The sequence below is a fragment of the Mixophyes fleayi genome, chromosome 1, assembly GCF_038048845.1.
Source record: "Mixophyes fleayi isolate aMixFle1 chromosome 1, aMixFle1.hap1, whole genome shotgun sequence".
Classification (NCBI taxonomy): Eukaryota; Metazoa; Chordata; class Amphibia; order Anura; family Limnodynastidae; genus Mixophyes; species Mixophyes fleayi.
Genome location: NC_134402.1, coordinates 71,037,364 through 71,054,347, shown reverse-complemented (window position 1 = coordinate 71,054,347; position 16,984 = coordinate 71,037,364). Strand labels below are relative to the sequence as shown.

Genomic DNA, 16,984 nt, shown 5'->3' with positions numbered 1-16,984 from the left:
ACATAATTTGGCACTTGCTACGTTTTAAAAGTGGTTACGTTAAAACCACAGAAGTCCTCAATTTGGATGTCTGTACATCGAGCAACACTTGACTCCTATCACGCTGCATTGACCAGGTCTGTAAATGCTGCCTACCCTAAACTGTTAGGTGATCTGATGATATGGAGCTCTAGAAGGAGGGGGTTAATGAGAGATGGAGGAATAATGATAATAATGCTTAAAGGGTAAACTGTTAAAATGAGTGTTGTAGTAGTGAAGACCCCTCCACCCCCCACTCTACTAGTCCATGGTTGCAGTGATATAATCCTTTTAGTCCGCACAGTGCACTTTCTTCTTCTTTTTCTTGTCACAAACATGCACTTTTCCATAGATCTTCTACTGGCATAGGAGTGTAATGAGCAGGTTTATTTGCTAATGGGTGTGTTCCTGTAACACTGAGAGTATTTAACGCTTATTTACACAGTTCCACTGGTACTGATTAAACAAGTTTGCAAGAGCAATAGGCTCAACTTTGTGTTTGTATATATGTATGTTGTATTCTAGGTCATTTCACCTGCTATGTGCATCTTTGTTTTACTATAATATAGACTGTGTGCAGCCTCTATCATTGCACAGAAGATTTATGGTGTAGTTTAGCTTGTATGTAAGTGGGATTGGGGAGACTTGTATGGCTGTTAGATGCTGGGGCCCACAGTATGGTTACCTGATGCCCTTTCTCACCCATTACACGTGCTCAGAAGAGATGGCAGGTCCCAGCTTGTAGTGGAACACATCCTTGGTGGAGATCATGTGCTATGTCCTCCAACACCGAAGAGGGGTTCTTCAGAAATAAAGTTAATACACATTTTAGCATATGGCCTTGGCAGACATCTAACTAGCAAGCCATGTTTGTTTTCACTGTTACAAGCCCACACCGCAAACTCTGGTAATCTACAAGGTTTTGTTTTTAGCTAAGAAACTATACAAACAATGTGCAAAACATTCAGGAACAGTTTGTGGGATGACACCCTAATTTATGGTAATGCCATGAAGGGAGAGGCCTCACAGCTATACTGTAGGTGTTTTCTATGTGTAGAAATGTTTGCTGGGGTTCTGTTCATAAAGACCCAGGGTATCCAGAAATCAAAGCTGAAAAAACAAATCCCTTTATTAGTATGACATAGAAAATGTGGTCAGCGTATCAGTTACCATCTATGTTCCCTTTGGTCTTATTGAGAGGCTGAAACAGTGACCGTGTTTTGTATTTTTTATTTACATGTTATAAAGCTATGGGCGTAAGTTGGGCTGCATGATTTACATGTACATAGCCCAGGGTATTATAAACCTGTACAGAGCAGAAAGACACGAGACTTTGTGTAATCTCTGATCATACTGACTGCATACAACATAGGGCTAGATTTGTGGTGTTTGCTTGATTTAACACAATTTACATATGTAATAAGTGTTCCAAAGAGGAGGGGGCAGTGTAGTCTAAACGTAAATGTATGAGATTTACATTGAACCATTGATTATACAAACACTTTGGCCTTATACATCCCTGACTGAAAGGATAATTAGAGCGAATAGGATTACCACAAAGCATGTAAAATAAAATGTGGCTTCTTGGTAAACTTGTTATCAAGCTGGTGGTCTGTGTTCCAATGTTATTCCTTTGTTTAGTCACTTAACACAATCACTACACTGCAGGAGAAGTGTTCCCATGCCTTATCACATATCTGGGCCAAGGATTCCTTATCCATCTTGTCATGTTTAATGAGCTTAGTGCCCCATCCAGGGTCCCTTACATGCTGTATTTATCAGGAGTATATGCACAGTGTATCACACAAATCTTCTAACTTGTCCTTCATCTGGTTGTATACAGAATTTAGGTATATTTTTAATTGGTTAATTGCCCTTTTTCGAATTCACATACTATTGTGTATGTGCTGATACTACAGTCTGTTGTCTTTCTTGCCAGTTATGTGTTTATCTTGAGAACAATTCTTAAAGCTCTGGTTCTTAACATAGAGATTAAAAATACTTTAAAATCCTTTATGTAATAACGTTGTCTGACTCCAATGTGTAAACTCAATGGTTCAGAATACTTGGAAAATTTAGTTCCAGAATTCAGCATACGGGGCTCTCCCTACAGCAGCTGATCGCTAGAAAGTAAATTCTAGTGTAAATAGCTGCAAACAATTCAAGTTCAGACATCTTCACACATGAATTATGTCATGCAGGCATCCTTGAAGGAACACCTCACTATGTATTGATATCATCTGGAGTTAAGGGATTCCTACCTCCAACCTGCTTGTGCCTGTGCCATTCGTGATTTGCATTACTTATTAAAATATCAAGGTAAACCAGGTGTTGGGTACCAGCATAAGCTATACTAGAACTTCCCAAGCTGATTACTGACTGAAGATTTATAGAACTTCATCCATATCCCTGAAATGGGGCTACGATGTTCTGGTTGTTTTTACAATTTTGGTAAACTTCATTCGATCCTTTCTCAAACTGCTGATACATGTATAAAGGTATGGGATGTATTGTCCAGAACACAACTTGGGTTGGAGCAGAATACCCAAAATATAGTTTAAATGTTTTTTGGTTTTTTTTGGTTTTTTTTTAAATGTGACCCAGTTTTTGCCTGGACTGCTTCTAGCATTCTCCTTCCATATTTATTTTTTGCTATTAACTAGGAAATGATTGATCATCTCTAAATGTAACAAAATAAATGGACAGTTGTATTAGGTTGCTTGTAGGGGTGGTGGTGTGAGTGCTTAGTAGATCATACTTGCCAACACTCCCGGAATGTTCGGGAGACTCCCGAAATCCAGATAGGTCTTCCAGATTCCCGGGAGAACAGGCAAGTCTCCCACATACTGCAGTTTGTTGGCCAAAATGACGCAGTTCGCGGTGAATCGCACCATTTTGGCGCCACCCACGACAAAATGGTCTTATCCAGTAAGGGGCGGGGCCAAAATGAAGCAATTGACCTGTCACGTCACATCCTGCCCACCAGCCGCGCCCCATGTTTGGGATCTCCCGGACTTCACTATATAAAAGTCTGCAAGTATGTAGTAGATACGAGTGAGTAATTTTGAATTGGATTCTGGAAGATATGGGGAACTAGTGTAGGGATTTGTGGAGGTGGTATAGAGGAAGATCATTCTTGCTGCAGCATTTAGGACTGATTGAAATGGGTATAGATGGTTAGGTGGCGTGGAGGATTGGAGGAGGCCGCAATAGTTGAGGTGGGAGAAGATGAGAATGTTAAGAGTTTTGCAGCTTTGGTAAGAAAGGGGTATATTCTAACACTATTTTGAAGATGGGAGAGAGTCAAAGGTGACACCAAGGCATACGTAGGTGACTGAGGAAATTGTTGTGTTGACAGTGAGGCAGATCTTAGGACATGGGGTAACTCTGGGAGGAGGAAACGTGATGATGAGCTCTGTTTGGACATGGTAAGAGTTTAGTTAGCTTTGGGACATCCATGTGGAAATGGCAGAGACAGTTGGTCATACGAGATAAAGAGCAGGAGATGTAGAAAGCAGATAAAGATTTAGTTGTCATCAGCGTAGAGTCCTGGAGGCTGACTGAGCTAATAAGCTCACAGAGTAGAGGTGTACAGTAAGAATAACAGGGCTGAGAACAGCGCCTTGTGGTGATTCCCACCTGGGCTTTCCCAGTAGTTAGATTATCATGTTTACCATAAGAACTGGAGTCTAAACAACTTGTAGCATATTGTATGTGGTGGTTTTTGCTGTTAAACTGACTTTTGCCCCCAAACATGATGTTTTTTTACTGTTGTATTTTAATTGTTGCCCTCTTTGTATATACGGCAACAGCTCCCCCTGTGCAACCCCCACCCCGTTTAAGATATAATCATTTGAACTCTTGCACTGTTAATGTTACACAATTAATTGGTATTATAAACTGTTTAATTGGCATGTGCAGCACACCTCTTAAATCAACAGCTCCATATCCCGGATATCCTTAGCTGAAATAGTGCCATTGTGATGAGTGAGCTGACTGCTCATAACCCATTCACCTGCGACCATAGTGTTCTGTACTCTTCCATGGCTTAAGTATCTCCTGAAGTGAAAGGGAAAAGGATCTGCAATTTATGTCTTGAGGTATATGAATAAATAATGATGCACTAGAAATGTACATAATAGGTCAGTGCTCTGTTCTCTCTAGACATAATATACATTATGTAATGTACTGTAATGTTACCGCTTTCTGTTCTTTAGGCTGCAAACTGATTGGCCAGTAGTAGTTTCTGCCCTTTTATTTTGTAATAACAGTTGTCTGCCTATAGATACTTACATAAAACCAAATATTCCACCCCACTAATATGATAAATATGGCTCTAGCAAACTGGGCAATCATTCCTTAACCGTATCATGTGAGAAATGTCATGTTGGCAATAAAGAGCTGTAGACAAGTGCCAAAAAGAGAGGACAATAGTCTTCTCTTGATAATGATATCGTAAATAGCAGCATCCCCTATAAAAACTTACTTTGTACCTGTCCCCTCACAGTGAAAGTAGTGGTGAACCAATGTTTGTGAGAATACTGCCTGTATTTTCACTAGGAGCTAGTGACATCACCGATGCCTCAGTGATGTCACTAATTTCTAGCGAATTGGTAGGCTGGATATTTAATGACCCAGAAAAAAGCTAAATATAACCTTTTCAAAATGTGTTTCAAAGTTTCTAATGCATTTAAATGGGTTAAACAGAAAGCTCCCTATATGCTAAATATAAGCTCTACTTAGTACTGAGCTCAGTCTCTGCCTTGCCATCCAAGCTGATATTTGAGTAAGTGGCAATCGATCAAGCTAATGTCTGCCTCTCGTTTTTCATATTTGAAAGGGGTTGTGGCTTAAAGTAATCACTGGCTGCTGGTGCCAGGAGCAGGGACTGCAGTATGTGTTAGGAGCTGGGAGGGATCAGTACAAGGAGCTCAGGAAACCTGCAAAGCATGAGTGTCAAGCAGACAGGCTGAGTCCTATGGAACTCCTATCAGCTGTTCTTTAGATGTGGCCAGACCAGTTTTGGCTGCAGTGCGTCCTCCAGGAGTGTACACCTTGGGAATACAGAAGCTTTAAAATGGGTTGTTCAAGCAGCAAACTGTGCGTCTACGCCCCATGTGCTGCAACCAGGGTAATTTGTGTGGTTTGTTTTGGTTTTTTATTTTGTGGGTTTTTTGTACAGAATATATATTTTTGGTCTTTTGTTAGGAAGTACTTGCTGCAGAAAGGGGAGCAATGCCAACATAGGACGTTTTGCAAAGAGCAGATCGTTACAGGGAGCAGTAACTTGTTCTGCTTTTACTGTACTGTTTACATCTGTTAGTGTCTCCAGAAGGATATTGCGTACAAGCGGTGAGACTGATAATACTCCTTTGTCATCCTGGGATTGTCATGTTCTTTATAAGAATGTATTTTTCTCATTTTTAGTCCTTTTATGCTTGCTTTACTATATTCAATCTGTTCTTTTAAATGCATATGTTTACATGGGGAAAAAATGATTAAAAATACGTTTTGCTTTGTTATGCAAACTTGCCCGTCCCTGCAGACCTAATGAAATTATGCTCTCTGGGAAATGGATTGTGTCCATTCAATTATACTAACAAGAATTCCTCCTCGCATAAGAGCTGGTCTGCTGAGCAATGATAGGGGCGAGGGGGCAAGTAAAGGACGTTGTTTTAAATTATGGGGGGCTACATGCCACCAGATACTCATGCTTCTTCAGACAAACCTATAACCTGACTCCAAAATAACTCTCCTCTCACCTGACCTATTAGAACTTGTCACAGTACATATACATTTCCTTTCCTTTACATTCAATCCTTTAGATTGTCAGCTCTTTGAGCAAGGTTCTCATTTATATTTTCTCTTGCTTGTGTACTTTCTGAATCACGTCATTGTTATGCAATGTACATATAACTTTGTACAGTACAGCTGAAGATTTTGGCAATGTTTAAATATTATTTTTTGTTTGTTTAGATACATCTTGTAGATCAGTGTTTTACTGCAAAGAGATTCACCACTTGGCAAGCAATGAATCTGCAGTTTTTTGTTGTTTTTTTACAGGCAGCTGCTGTATTAGTATTTCTGTTTGCTACATTATATGCTGTGCTGGGTGGTTTGGAAAGTGGTTCATGGATTTTATTATTTATTTATTTTTTCATTTGATTTGTTTCTCATATGTTTTGGTGGAAAGTTTTGTTAATAACTATTCCTTTAGATCCAGAGAGGAATAAATCAAGCACAGCCAGAATTTCCAATCCTAAATGATCTGTAATGTTGATTGGTAGACACAGTGGTAATTATCATAGCGGTTTGTCAATCACAAGTCCATTTAAAATACATTTCTAAGGATGTTTTGCAGATGCATGTGGTAATGATAAGGTTAACAAGGTTAACGGCAACATGCTAGTTTTATAGTTCTGTTGGTATGGAACATCTTGCTTGTCTGTTTAACTTGCTCACAGATGTATAAAAGGTGATGCATTCATATTTACACAAATATTTGTTGTTACAGCGTGAAGAGGCTCTGAGGAAACAGAAGGAATTATCTCAGGAACTTTTGAACTTGCGTGGGGATTTAGGTAAGAATAAAACAACTTGCTTTGTATATATGACGTATGCAATTCTTAGGTTTGGTAAACTTTGGTGTCTTTATGTATGAAGTCCCCATGCTTTATTTGTAATCTGCAAGAATTATGGCCTGTAGTCCCTTGTAAACTTACATGGTTTCCTATAGTTACATATTAAAGTTATCCTCCTTAATTGACTTACTGTGGTCTTCTCAATGCTTTACCCTCTCATTTTTTTTTGTGCCAAAGAGTTAAAGTTTTTTAAGTTTGTAAATGGCTTTTCCCCTAAGGCAGATTCCCATGGAAACTCTGGAGTTCTGAATTTCTCTAGAGCCTGTTAGTTGACCCCGGGTTCATCAGATTCCTGGCAGTTATCTCACTGAGGCACCACTCTGTAGAATGCAGACCTGTTTCCAGAGGCAAAGTTCTTCCTCAGGGAAGCCAGTTTTGTCTGTTCAAACCCATCCCACACAAAAGTAAACTTGCTGTGTTCCCTCTATGCCGGTACATAGTGATGCAGTTTTTCCCAATGATTAGCGGTTATCGGCAGGTACTTGGAAGGCCGCTCCTAAAAACATGAATCATTGCATTCCATACTAACAATGATTGTTGATTTTATTGTTGTCTGTTTATAGAATTGTCACATGACCGTATTATCAGCTATGTTATGAAAATGGGTTTTAAATATGTTATGTATCTATAAAGGGGTAAAAAAAAAAAACCCTGTTCTTATTTGAACGTAGGAAAGACATACCTACTTATGTGGTGTACCTGTGATGAGAAACATCTGCTCTGCATTTCACAGGTTGCTTACACATGGGTGATCTTGCTCCTCCATGCACTTGTTTGCCTGGGAGCAAGCAAATAAGAAAGCATGCTCAAAAGCTTGATACAGAAGTAGAATTAAGCTGTCAGTATATGCTGGGTGCTCTCCGGGGCAGACTTTATATATTGTCTAGAAAGACTGTAGAGAGAGCGCACAGTCAAATGTAACAAGGAAGGCCCATGTACAATCTGGAGACAGTCTCATAAAGCGGAGTATTTCTGCAAGCTTATCGAAGACATTCACTTTGCTCACATAATTTCCTAATGGGCAGTATGTAAGCTAGAGCTAAACTTAGCAGGTCTATTCACTTATGGGTTTACAGTACTTTGATAAACAGTCACTCTGAAGACACAGATCCATTTTTTGGGGAGTTTTGCAAATAACTGAATCCTTTTGGAATCTGTTTCGATATGAATATTATGGGTTATCGGTTGTTTTGGGGCCAAACACTCTGGCTTGTTTGTCCATGTTTTAAAGCTCATTCATACTGATCCCTTAATCAGATTCTTGTGGTCTTCAAGGCTGTACCATCACTACTTTATCTCTGTCCACATTTTTATCAGCACAAAACCTTGAAGTATGAGAGGGATGATGGTACTTTATATAAGGCATGTCTGTACAGGAACAATGAGTCATTTCTTTCCCCTGGTAAAAGATGAGTATACTTTGCAGGAGAGGTAAGTAATTATAATATGGAAATGCCATTATTTTTGGCGACTGTCCCATGTTCTTAACCTGAAACATGAATTATGGGAACTTTATTTGAAGTAGACAAAAGTCTTGTCACTCCTTTGTCTAGTTGATGACCCTAGTTTTATTTTACTTGTTAATAGGGGATGGGTCCTACTTTTTGATATCCAATCTACCGTAGCTACCTTAACAATGCTTGCAGCTATTGTGGCCTGTTACATTGACTTCTGATTCTTTGAGGAACTGTATACTTTGCAGGTCTTCAGTTTCACTGATCAAATCTTTTATGTCCGTTACTTTAATAAGTCACACTATATGTATACCACAAAGGGGAACTGTCCAACCATCTTAATCCATACCATGGGATATATTCTCAAAAGTAGATTGCAGATAATAGCAGAAAGTATTGCTAAACTAGAAATACTTTTTTAAATATTTTACACAATTTTTCTTTGTACTTCATTGTCATTGTTTAGACTCTCTTTATTACTACATTTGTTACAGGTACACTGTTATTACTGGGCCATGAATTACTTTTTGCAGCTGTAGAGTTAAGTGTTAGATAGAAGTTCTTATCTATACACAAAGTGTCTCAGCTGTATTAAGTACCTTTGAAAAAAGAAAGCAGTTTGACACCTCTTATCATGCTAGTGGTATTTCTGTCTGGAGCCACTAGCCTTGTAATGACCTTGTATCTGTTTATAAACCTTGTCAAATTGTTCTTGCTCGTTAAGCCTGTAAATAGTTATGTTCTCCTTAGATTTTTGAGAGTGAAAAAAATCACTCTACTCTCAAAAATCTTCAGATTTCTATTGTTGATGTAGTGGAAAGATGAACCTTTAACTTACGGTGGATACAAAATATATGTATAATCTACAATTTTATCCTGGATAATATTATGAAATATAAAATAAGCCCATTACAAATACTTTCCATCCATAGTGAAGGCCGCTGTGCTTCCTCTCTAGAACAGATATACTGAATGGATTGTTTACAATATGCAGCAGGCTGCTACATTACCTAGTATATACACATATAGGTGTTCTTGGGTTCTGTTTGCAGGTTTGTGATACTTACGGACATTTGGGAAGTGGCACATTTTATAAAAGGTCAGATTGTTTAGAGCTGTGGTTCCCAAACTGTGTGCCTAGGCTCCCTGGGGTGCCTCGGCGATCTCGCAGTGGTGCCTCGGCCAGGTCAGTGGTAAGCAAGACTGGAGAATACTTGGTAATTATTTTGGCTTAGGGGTGCTTTGAAAAAATTATGGAGACCCCAAGGGTGCCTTGAGCTAAAAAAGTTTGGAATCCACTGGTTTAGAGTAAAAACCTGTGTCTGCTCTCCTTTGACTTCCTCTTATTCTTGAAGCATCATTTGATGGATTTACCCCACAACTTTTTCCAGTAACAAAACTGAATGCTTTAAAAATTCTCTCAGGCCACCTAATCCTGAAACCTGGTTACAAGTCTAGTTTTCAGCCAGTTAAAACACAATCCCTTTTTTTAATTTTTAGCTAACAAGTAGAGAAACCAGTTTGTCTTGTATTTGTATACTAAAGGTACAATTTCACTGTCTTTTCATTCAAATTGTTCCTGTAAGTACAGTAGTTTCCCTGGTTTAGCTAGACCTTGCTTAGGTCTTATTTAGTATAATTAAATAATGCTAAATGTCTAAAAGGGTTTGTGCTTTGTATTTAATAATGATTGCATACACGGGCAGATCACCTGACCTCACTTTCTGCCAGTCCCCAAAACTGCAGAAAATATGCTGATTGGCAATCACTTTAGCATCAACAGCAGCATGTTTGGGACTAAACCGCCTGATTGGCTGACCATATTATATTGTTTATCTGGAATCTGGGTTATTTTAGGATTTCTGCACTAATGATCAGAAGATGTGTTTTACTAAATATTGGTAGGTCATTCCCTTCATAATTCTCTTACAAAGAGGCCAGGAGTAGTTACAAAAATGCTTTTATTTTGACTCATCTTTTCTAATCCCTACAGTTACTGAAATCTGTTCCCATATGTGTTTGTCCTTCAGTTTACAATCTCAATTGGTGGTGGAGTAATAATCATGTGCTTGCTAGGATCTTGAAATTTGGAAACGTTGACTTTCAACCTTTTTTTTTTTTTTGTGTTTTTTTTTTTTTTTTTTTTGTGCTGTATGAGCTCCAGTGTTAGCGGGTGCTGGAATAACATATATTGAGCCCAAGGACAGTTTATGTCTTAGACAACAAAACTCTCCTCAAAAGCTGGCCTGTTGTTGGCATGGGTGGTCTTGATTCATGGCCAATAATTTTTGACTCTTATTGGTAGTATAGGACTGCTCAAAATTGTATTCATTTAGCTCACCCATTGAACAAAAGTATACTTTGTGGTAAGCCAAAATGGACAGAAATGATCAGGTAATCCTTGGACTTAGACTGGATTGATACGTGTTGATGATTTTATCCCCCAGATCACCTCAATCCCTCCCAGTAAAATCAGTCACTCAACTATCAAGTATTTTATTTTTGTTATTTTATTGCTGAAGACTGAATGGTTTTTTTTACCAGTGGTCATGCAATCATATGAGTAGCTTTGTTTTCAAGGCCCCTGTGGAGTCTAGACAAATTAGCATTAATTATATTTACACTGGCCTGTTGGGGCAGACCTGTGAAGCCTCAATTATTAACCATAGGTGAAAACCAGCAAGTGCCACTGAAGTTACATTGCATGGAGGTGTTTATTTTTGCTGTGTTTAAGAAAACAATCAGACTTTTTTTTTTTTTTTTGTCATCTTTTTCATATTTATTGTATATGCAGTGCAGCCATAATTTCTTATGTGCTCAACTGTCAGAGACTGTATCTATAAAGCTATTATAAACATGTTTAAACATTAAAATGATTATATATTTGTAATATTCATATGCTTCAATCATGTTATACACTTTCATTTTGCAGATTTAAAATAATGTAAAACACCCACTAACACTTTAATGTCAAACTCATTTGGTCTGACTAATATGAAATCTCCTCTTCCTTCACACACCATCAAAATGTATTCTTTACTTTAGAATAACCAAGCAGCCTTCCCCATACTAGATACATATCTTTCACCTCCTTGTCAGTGTGATAGGGTCACTGTGATGTGTAGTAGTGTGCTCCATGTGTGTCACCTTCTTGTGTCAGTGTGATAGGAGCACTGTGGTAGGTGCTCCATGTGTGTCACCTCCTTGTGTCAGTGTGATGGGGTCACTGTGGTGTGTGGTAGGTGCTCCATGTGTGTAACCCCCTTGTGTCAGTGTGATAGGAGCACTGTGATGTGTGGTAGGTGCTCCATGTGTGTAACCCCCTTGTGTCAGTGTGATAGGATCACTGTGGTAGGTGCTCCATGTGTATCACCCCCTTGTGTCAGTGTGATAGGATCACTGTGGTAGGTGCTCCATGTGTGGCACCTCCTTGTGTCAGTGTGATGGGGTCACTGTGGTGTGTGGTAGGTGCTCCATGTGTGTCACCTCCTTGTCAGTGTGATGGGATCACTGGTGTGTGGTAGGTGCTCCATGTGTGTCACCTCCTTGTGTCAGTGTGATGGGGTCACTGTGGTGTGTGGTAGGTGCTCCATGTGTGTCACTCCCTTGTGTCAGTGTGATAAGATCACTGTGGTGTGTGGTAGGTGCTCCATGTGTGTCACCTCCTTGTGTCAGTGTGATAGGATCACTGTGGTAGGTGCTCCATGTGTGTCACCCCCTTGTGTCAGTGTGATAGGATCACTGTGGTAGGTGCTCCATGTGTGTCACCCCCTTGTGTCAGTGTGATAGGATCACTGTGGTGTGTGGTAGGTGCTCCATGTGTGTAACCCCCTTGTGTCAGTGTGATAGGAGCACTGTGGTGTGTGGTAGGTGCTCCATGTGTGTCACCTCCTTGTGTCAGTGTGATAGGAGCACTGTGATGTGTGGTAGGTGCTCCATGTGTGTAACCCCCTTGTGTCAGTGTGATAGGATCACTGTGGTAGGTGCTCCATGTGTATCACCCCCTTGTGTCAGTGTGATAGGATCACTGTGGTAGGTGCTCCATGTGTGGCACCTCCTTGTGTCAGTGTGATGGGGTCACTGTGGTAGGTGCTCCATGTGTGGCACCTCCTTGTGTCAGTGTGATGGGGTCACTGTGGTGTGTGGTAGGTGCTCCATGTGTGTCACCTCCTTGTCAGTGTGATGGGATCACTGGTGTGTGGTAGGTGCTCCATGTGTGTCACCTCCTTGTGTCAGTGTGATGGGGTCACTGTGGTGTGTGGTAGGTGCTCCATGTGTGTCACTCCCTTGTGTCAGTGTGATAAGATCACTGTGGTGTGTGGTAGGTGCTCCATGTGTGTCACCTCCTTGTGTCAGTGTGATAGGATCACTGTGGTAGGTGCTCCATGTGTGTCACCCCCTTGTGTCAGTGTGATAGGATCACTGTGGTAGGTGCTCCATGTGTGTCACCCCTTGTGTCAGTGTGATAGGATCACTGTGGTAGGTGCTCCATGTGTGTCACCCTCTTGTGTCAGTGTGATAGGATCACTGTGGTAGGTGCTCCATGTGTGTCACCTCCTTGTGTCAGTGTGATAGGGTCACTTTGATGTGTGGTAGGTGCTCCATGTGTTTAGGGTTGTTTAAGTTGGGAGGGGGGGGGGGGGGTGTGTATACATATGTCTTTGTCTCTGAGCACTGCCTCATATCACATGGTTGGCAGTAAGCCAGTGATGTAAAAACTACTTTAACGACTCAAGCTTGTAATTACCACGGCAGCACATTGCCCAGGCTAGTTCATGAGATGACTTACTCATGCAGTGGACAGCTAATATTTACTATTACTAAATGTGGAACATGCTTCTTGACAGTTCAAGAAAGACTCTAGGTTAATGCGAAATTGCAATTATTTAAGTAAGATTTTGAGCTGAGTGAATTTAGACACTTGGGTTCATTTGCTAACGGGTGATTTGAAGAAATGGTGGTTTACAGATTGCCTAATCGCTGAATCTGTTAAACACAAATCGACCGATGAGTAACAAGTTTAGAAAAAAAAAATCACCAATGTCTTAATGGTATGCATAATACAGGCAAATCTATAAAATATTTATATAGTAAATATATTTTTGAAATCACCAGAAATGTTTTTACTTGTTTCTTAAAAATATTGATATGTGAGAAAATACTTTAAAGGGTTATTTAATTTAACACTTTATGCTTAATATTGAAAGCTTACTACAGCTTCATTAATTTAGTTGCTATGCAAGCTTTCAATATTCAGTATAATCATGCAGTCTTAACAAATTAATTAAGCACTGAGCTAAAGAATTCTAATCTCTTGAGGTGAAAAAATATTCATACTGGGGTTCACTGGGGAACTGACACAAACGCAGGATCATTTGAAAAGCACCTCACTATCCCAGAAGATTGTCCAGATGTCTATAGCTACTCCTCACCGCCTGCTATCCAAATGGTTTCTTGCTAATGGTGGTACCAACAGTATAAGGGCTACATTAGTAATGTATTTTAATTGTAATTGATCCTCCCAGGTCATGTCACTATGGTCAGGAAAGGGTTAAAAAAATAATTATATTTAGCACAATGTGTCCAATGGCACTCCCTGCCTGGAACCAGGGTCTGGGTTGACATAGAATCAGATCTTTTAGGAGGCTCACCGATTTGTTCTACCCTCTGGCTCCCAGCTGCGCAGCGCCCAGCCCCTTCTCGAGCTCACCCAGTGATAGCCCTCTCCCTCTTTATCTGGTCCCGATGTAATAGAATGGCAACTTTATCTCCTGCTCCTCTGATACGAATACATCTTTGGTCGAACGCAGCCTTTATGCCGGGCCGATCACGTCCTATGTACACAAAATGGGCGGAGGAGGGCAAATTATTGCTGCTAAATCACATAACGGGGACCCCAACGTTCCCTCAGTTCTCAGAGCTAGCCGGCCGGTGCGGGCTGGGGAAGGGACAGTTCCACCAATACTTGCAAATCTGACATTATCACCAACAGGTTAAGGTTCAATTATCTTCTAGGCCTCTAACTGTGTTTGAGAATCTATGCCTTTCAGGACCATCCTCAAAAGGTCTTATCTCCACGCTGTACAATGCCTTGCTCCCCACCTCCACAGAGGCCAAGGACCGATTCCAGGCGCAGTGGGAGGTGGACTTGGGAGCGTCTCTAGACCCAGAAGAATGGTCAGACATATAAGAATGGACATCACGCTGTTCCAAATATGTCCGTATTAAAAAAAAAATGCCAATAAATTGCTCCACAGATGGTACTACGTTCCGTCTAGGCTCCACACTATATATCCTCAAACGAGTCCAACATGCTGGAGAAACTGTGGCCACATTGGCACTTTCATGCACACTTGGTGGGACTGCCCCAAACTGCGCCCGTTCTGGACGGAGGTTCTCACATTACCAGCAGCGGCTGTTCTCGACACCCCCGTACCCTCCGATCCTAAGCATGTGTTATTGCCCCTACCTCTTTCAGACCTCCCAACACATACTCATAAGCTTCTCTGGCACATAATCAGTGCAGCTACCTGTCAAATAGCTGCCTACTGGAAGAATCCCATACCCCCAACTCTCCAAATGGTCTGTGGTTGGGTCTGGCACACCTATCAGATGGAACATATCACTAGTGTGCTTAGGGACTCCTCCTTGTCCTTTAACAAAGTCTGGTCTCCCTGGGCTTCATATTGTAACCCCTGCTTCAATTCTAGTTGAACCTGACTCGTTTCTGGAAACACCAGATTAGACTGCTCTCTCCTGCTGAAAGCGGGAATTCCTTCTCCCTTCCCCTAGTCCTTCCAACCTGTTCTGCCCCCCCCCCCCCCAATCTTACCTTGTACCATTCCCTCCTCCCCCTCTTCTTTTTCTCTCCCCCCTTTGTTTGTACAACCCAAAATAAAATAACATCTTCATGGTACCATATCGACATAAAGTTGAGTTTATATTGTAAAGCACTGTGAGTGTCATATATATTGCTCAATTTATATGTACATATGTAATCTCACTAATGTACCTCACAAGAATTTTGCTATTATTATTATTATCTTTGACTTATAAGGCGCCACAAAGGGTCCGCAGCGCCGTACATTACATATACAGAAAACAGAACCAAGACACAACATGATACACAAATATATACAAACACAGGTGCATGGTTAAAGCAAATCAGATTATATCTGACAGATAGTGAAAGGGATGGTAGAAATCAGCAGGAAGAAGGCCGAAGCTTAATAAAACAGGGAAAACAGGGCTAGCGAAGAAGGCCAAGAGGTACAGAGGGTGAAGGAACAGTAGAAGGAGCACACAAGGAAAGAGGGCCCTGCTCATGAGAGCCAACAACCTAAAGGGAAGGGGGAGACACAAAAAAGAGTGGTACTGATTAGGGGAGAGAGCCAGGACAAGAGAGTTAGGAGGACTGATAGACTTGAATAAAGAAATGAGTCTTAAGGGCACGCTTGAAGCCTTTAAGAGTAGATGCTAACCTGATGGAACGTGGAAGATCGTTCCACAGCAGGGGAGCAGCCCGGGCAAAGTCCTGAAGACGAGCGTGAGAGGAGGTGATCAGTGAAGTAGTGAAGCGGCGGTCAGAGGCAGAGCGGAGGGGGCGGGTAGGAGTGTAGGTAGAGATGAGATTGGAGATGTAGGAAGGGGAAGATTAGAGCTTTAAAGTTGAGAGTGAGGAGTTTAAATTTAATTCTGTAGGGTATGGGGAGCCAATGTAGTGACTGTTGGAGGGAGATTGCAGAGACAGACCTGCGGGAGAGAAAAATGAGGCGGGCAGCAGCATTGAGGATGGACTTAAGAGGATCAAGGCGAGATTCAGGTAGGCCAGAGAGAAGGAGGTTACAGTAGTCAAGGCGAGAGATAATAAGCGAGTGAACAAGGGTTTTCGTGGCTTCCGTGGTGAGAAAGGGACGTATCTTAGAAATATTCCGAAGGTGGAAGGAACAGGATTTAGAGAGGGACAGAATGTGAGGCGTAAATGAGAGGGAGGAATCAAGGATGACCCCAAGGCATCGGACTTTGGGGACAGAAACGAGGGTAGTGTTATTAACAGAAATAGAGAGCGGGGGTGGGAGAGTCCTGGCAGGGGGGAAGACTATAAGCTCAGTCTTGGATGTCCCAACGCTTCCTTAAACTCAATATTTCCAAGATGAGATGGCCGAGAGACAGGAGGAGACACGAGACAGAAGGGAAGGGGAGAGGTCAGGGGATGAAAGATAGATTTGGGTATCATCAGCATAGAGGTGGTACTAGAGGCCAAAAGAGTGGATAAGGACACCAAGGGAGGAGGTGTAGGGGGCCAAGAACGGAGCCTTGAGGAACACCAACGGATAGGAGAAGAGGGGGTGATGTAGAGACTGAGAAGGAGCGGTTGGTGAGGCAAGAGGAAAACCAGGAGATGACCGTGTTACATAGGCCTAAAGATTTGAGAGTTTGCAAAACGAGGGCGTGGTCAACGGTATCGAAGGCAGCAGAGAGGTCAAGAAGGATAAGAAGGGAGTAGTGCCTATTGGATTTAGCGAGGAGAAGGTCATTAGTGATCTTAGTGAGGGCAGTTTCAGTAGAGTGGAGGGGGCGAAAACCAGATTGGAGCGGGTCAAGTAGTGAGTGAGAGGAAAGAAAGGAGGTAAGACGGTTGTAGACAACCCGTTCAAGGAGTTTGGAGGCAAAAGGGAGGAGCGAAATAGGGCGGTAATTAGAGAGAGAGGCGGGGTCAAGGGACGGTTTCTTGACTATGGGGGAGACAAGAGCATGTTTAAAAGAGGAGGGAAGATTCCAGAGGAGAGGGAGAGGTTGAGGAGGTGTGCAAGGTGGGAGCAGGCTTCGGGAGAGAGGGAGCGGAGGAGGTGGGAGGGGATTGGGTCCTGT

General features: G+C 41.5%; 1 protein-coding gene across 6 annotated transcripts in view; it reads left to right on the top strand.

Moving 5' to 3' along the window:
• MTUS1 (microtubule associated scaffold protein 1) overlaps nucleotides 1-16,984 on the top strand; it is a 136,852-nt gene that overhangs the window by 96,719 nt on the left and 23,149 nt on the right. For 5 of the 6 annotated variants that reach the window (XM_075196455.1, XM_075196473.1, XM_075196465.1 and 2 more), the window contains one exon: nucleotides 6,533-6,599. In XM_075196455.1, the coding sequence (XP_075052556.1) occupies nucleotides 6,533-6,599 (67 nt within the window). Of the gene's footprint in view, nucleotides 1-4,913; nucleotides 5,150-6,532; nucleotides 6,600-16,984 lie in introns of those variants that run through there. The other variant, XM_075196498.1, reaches the window with a different exon arrangement.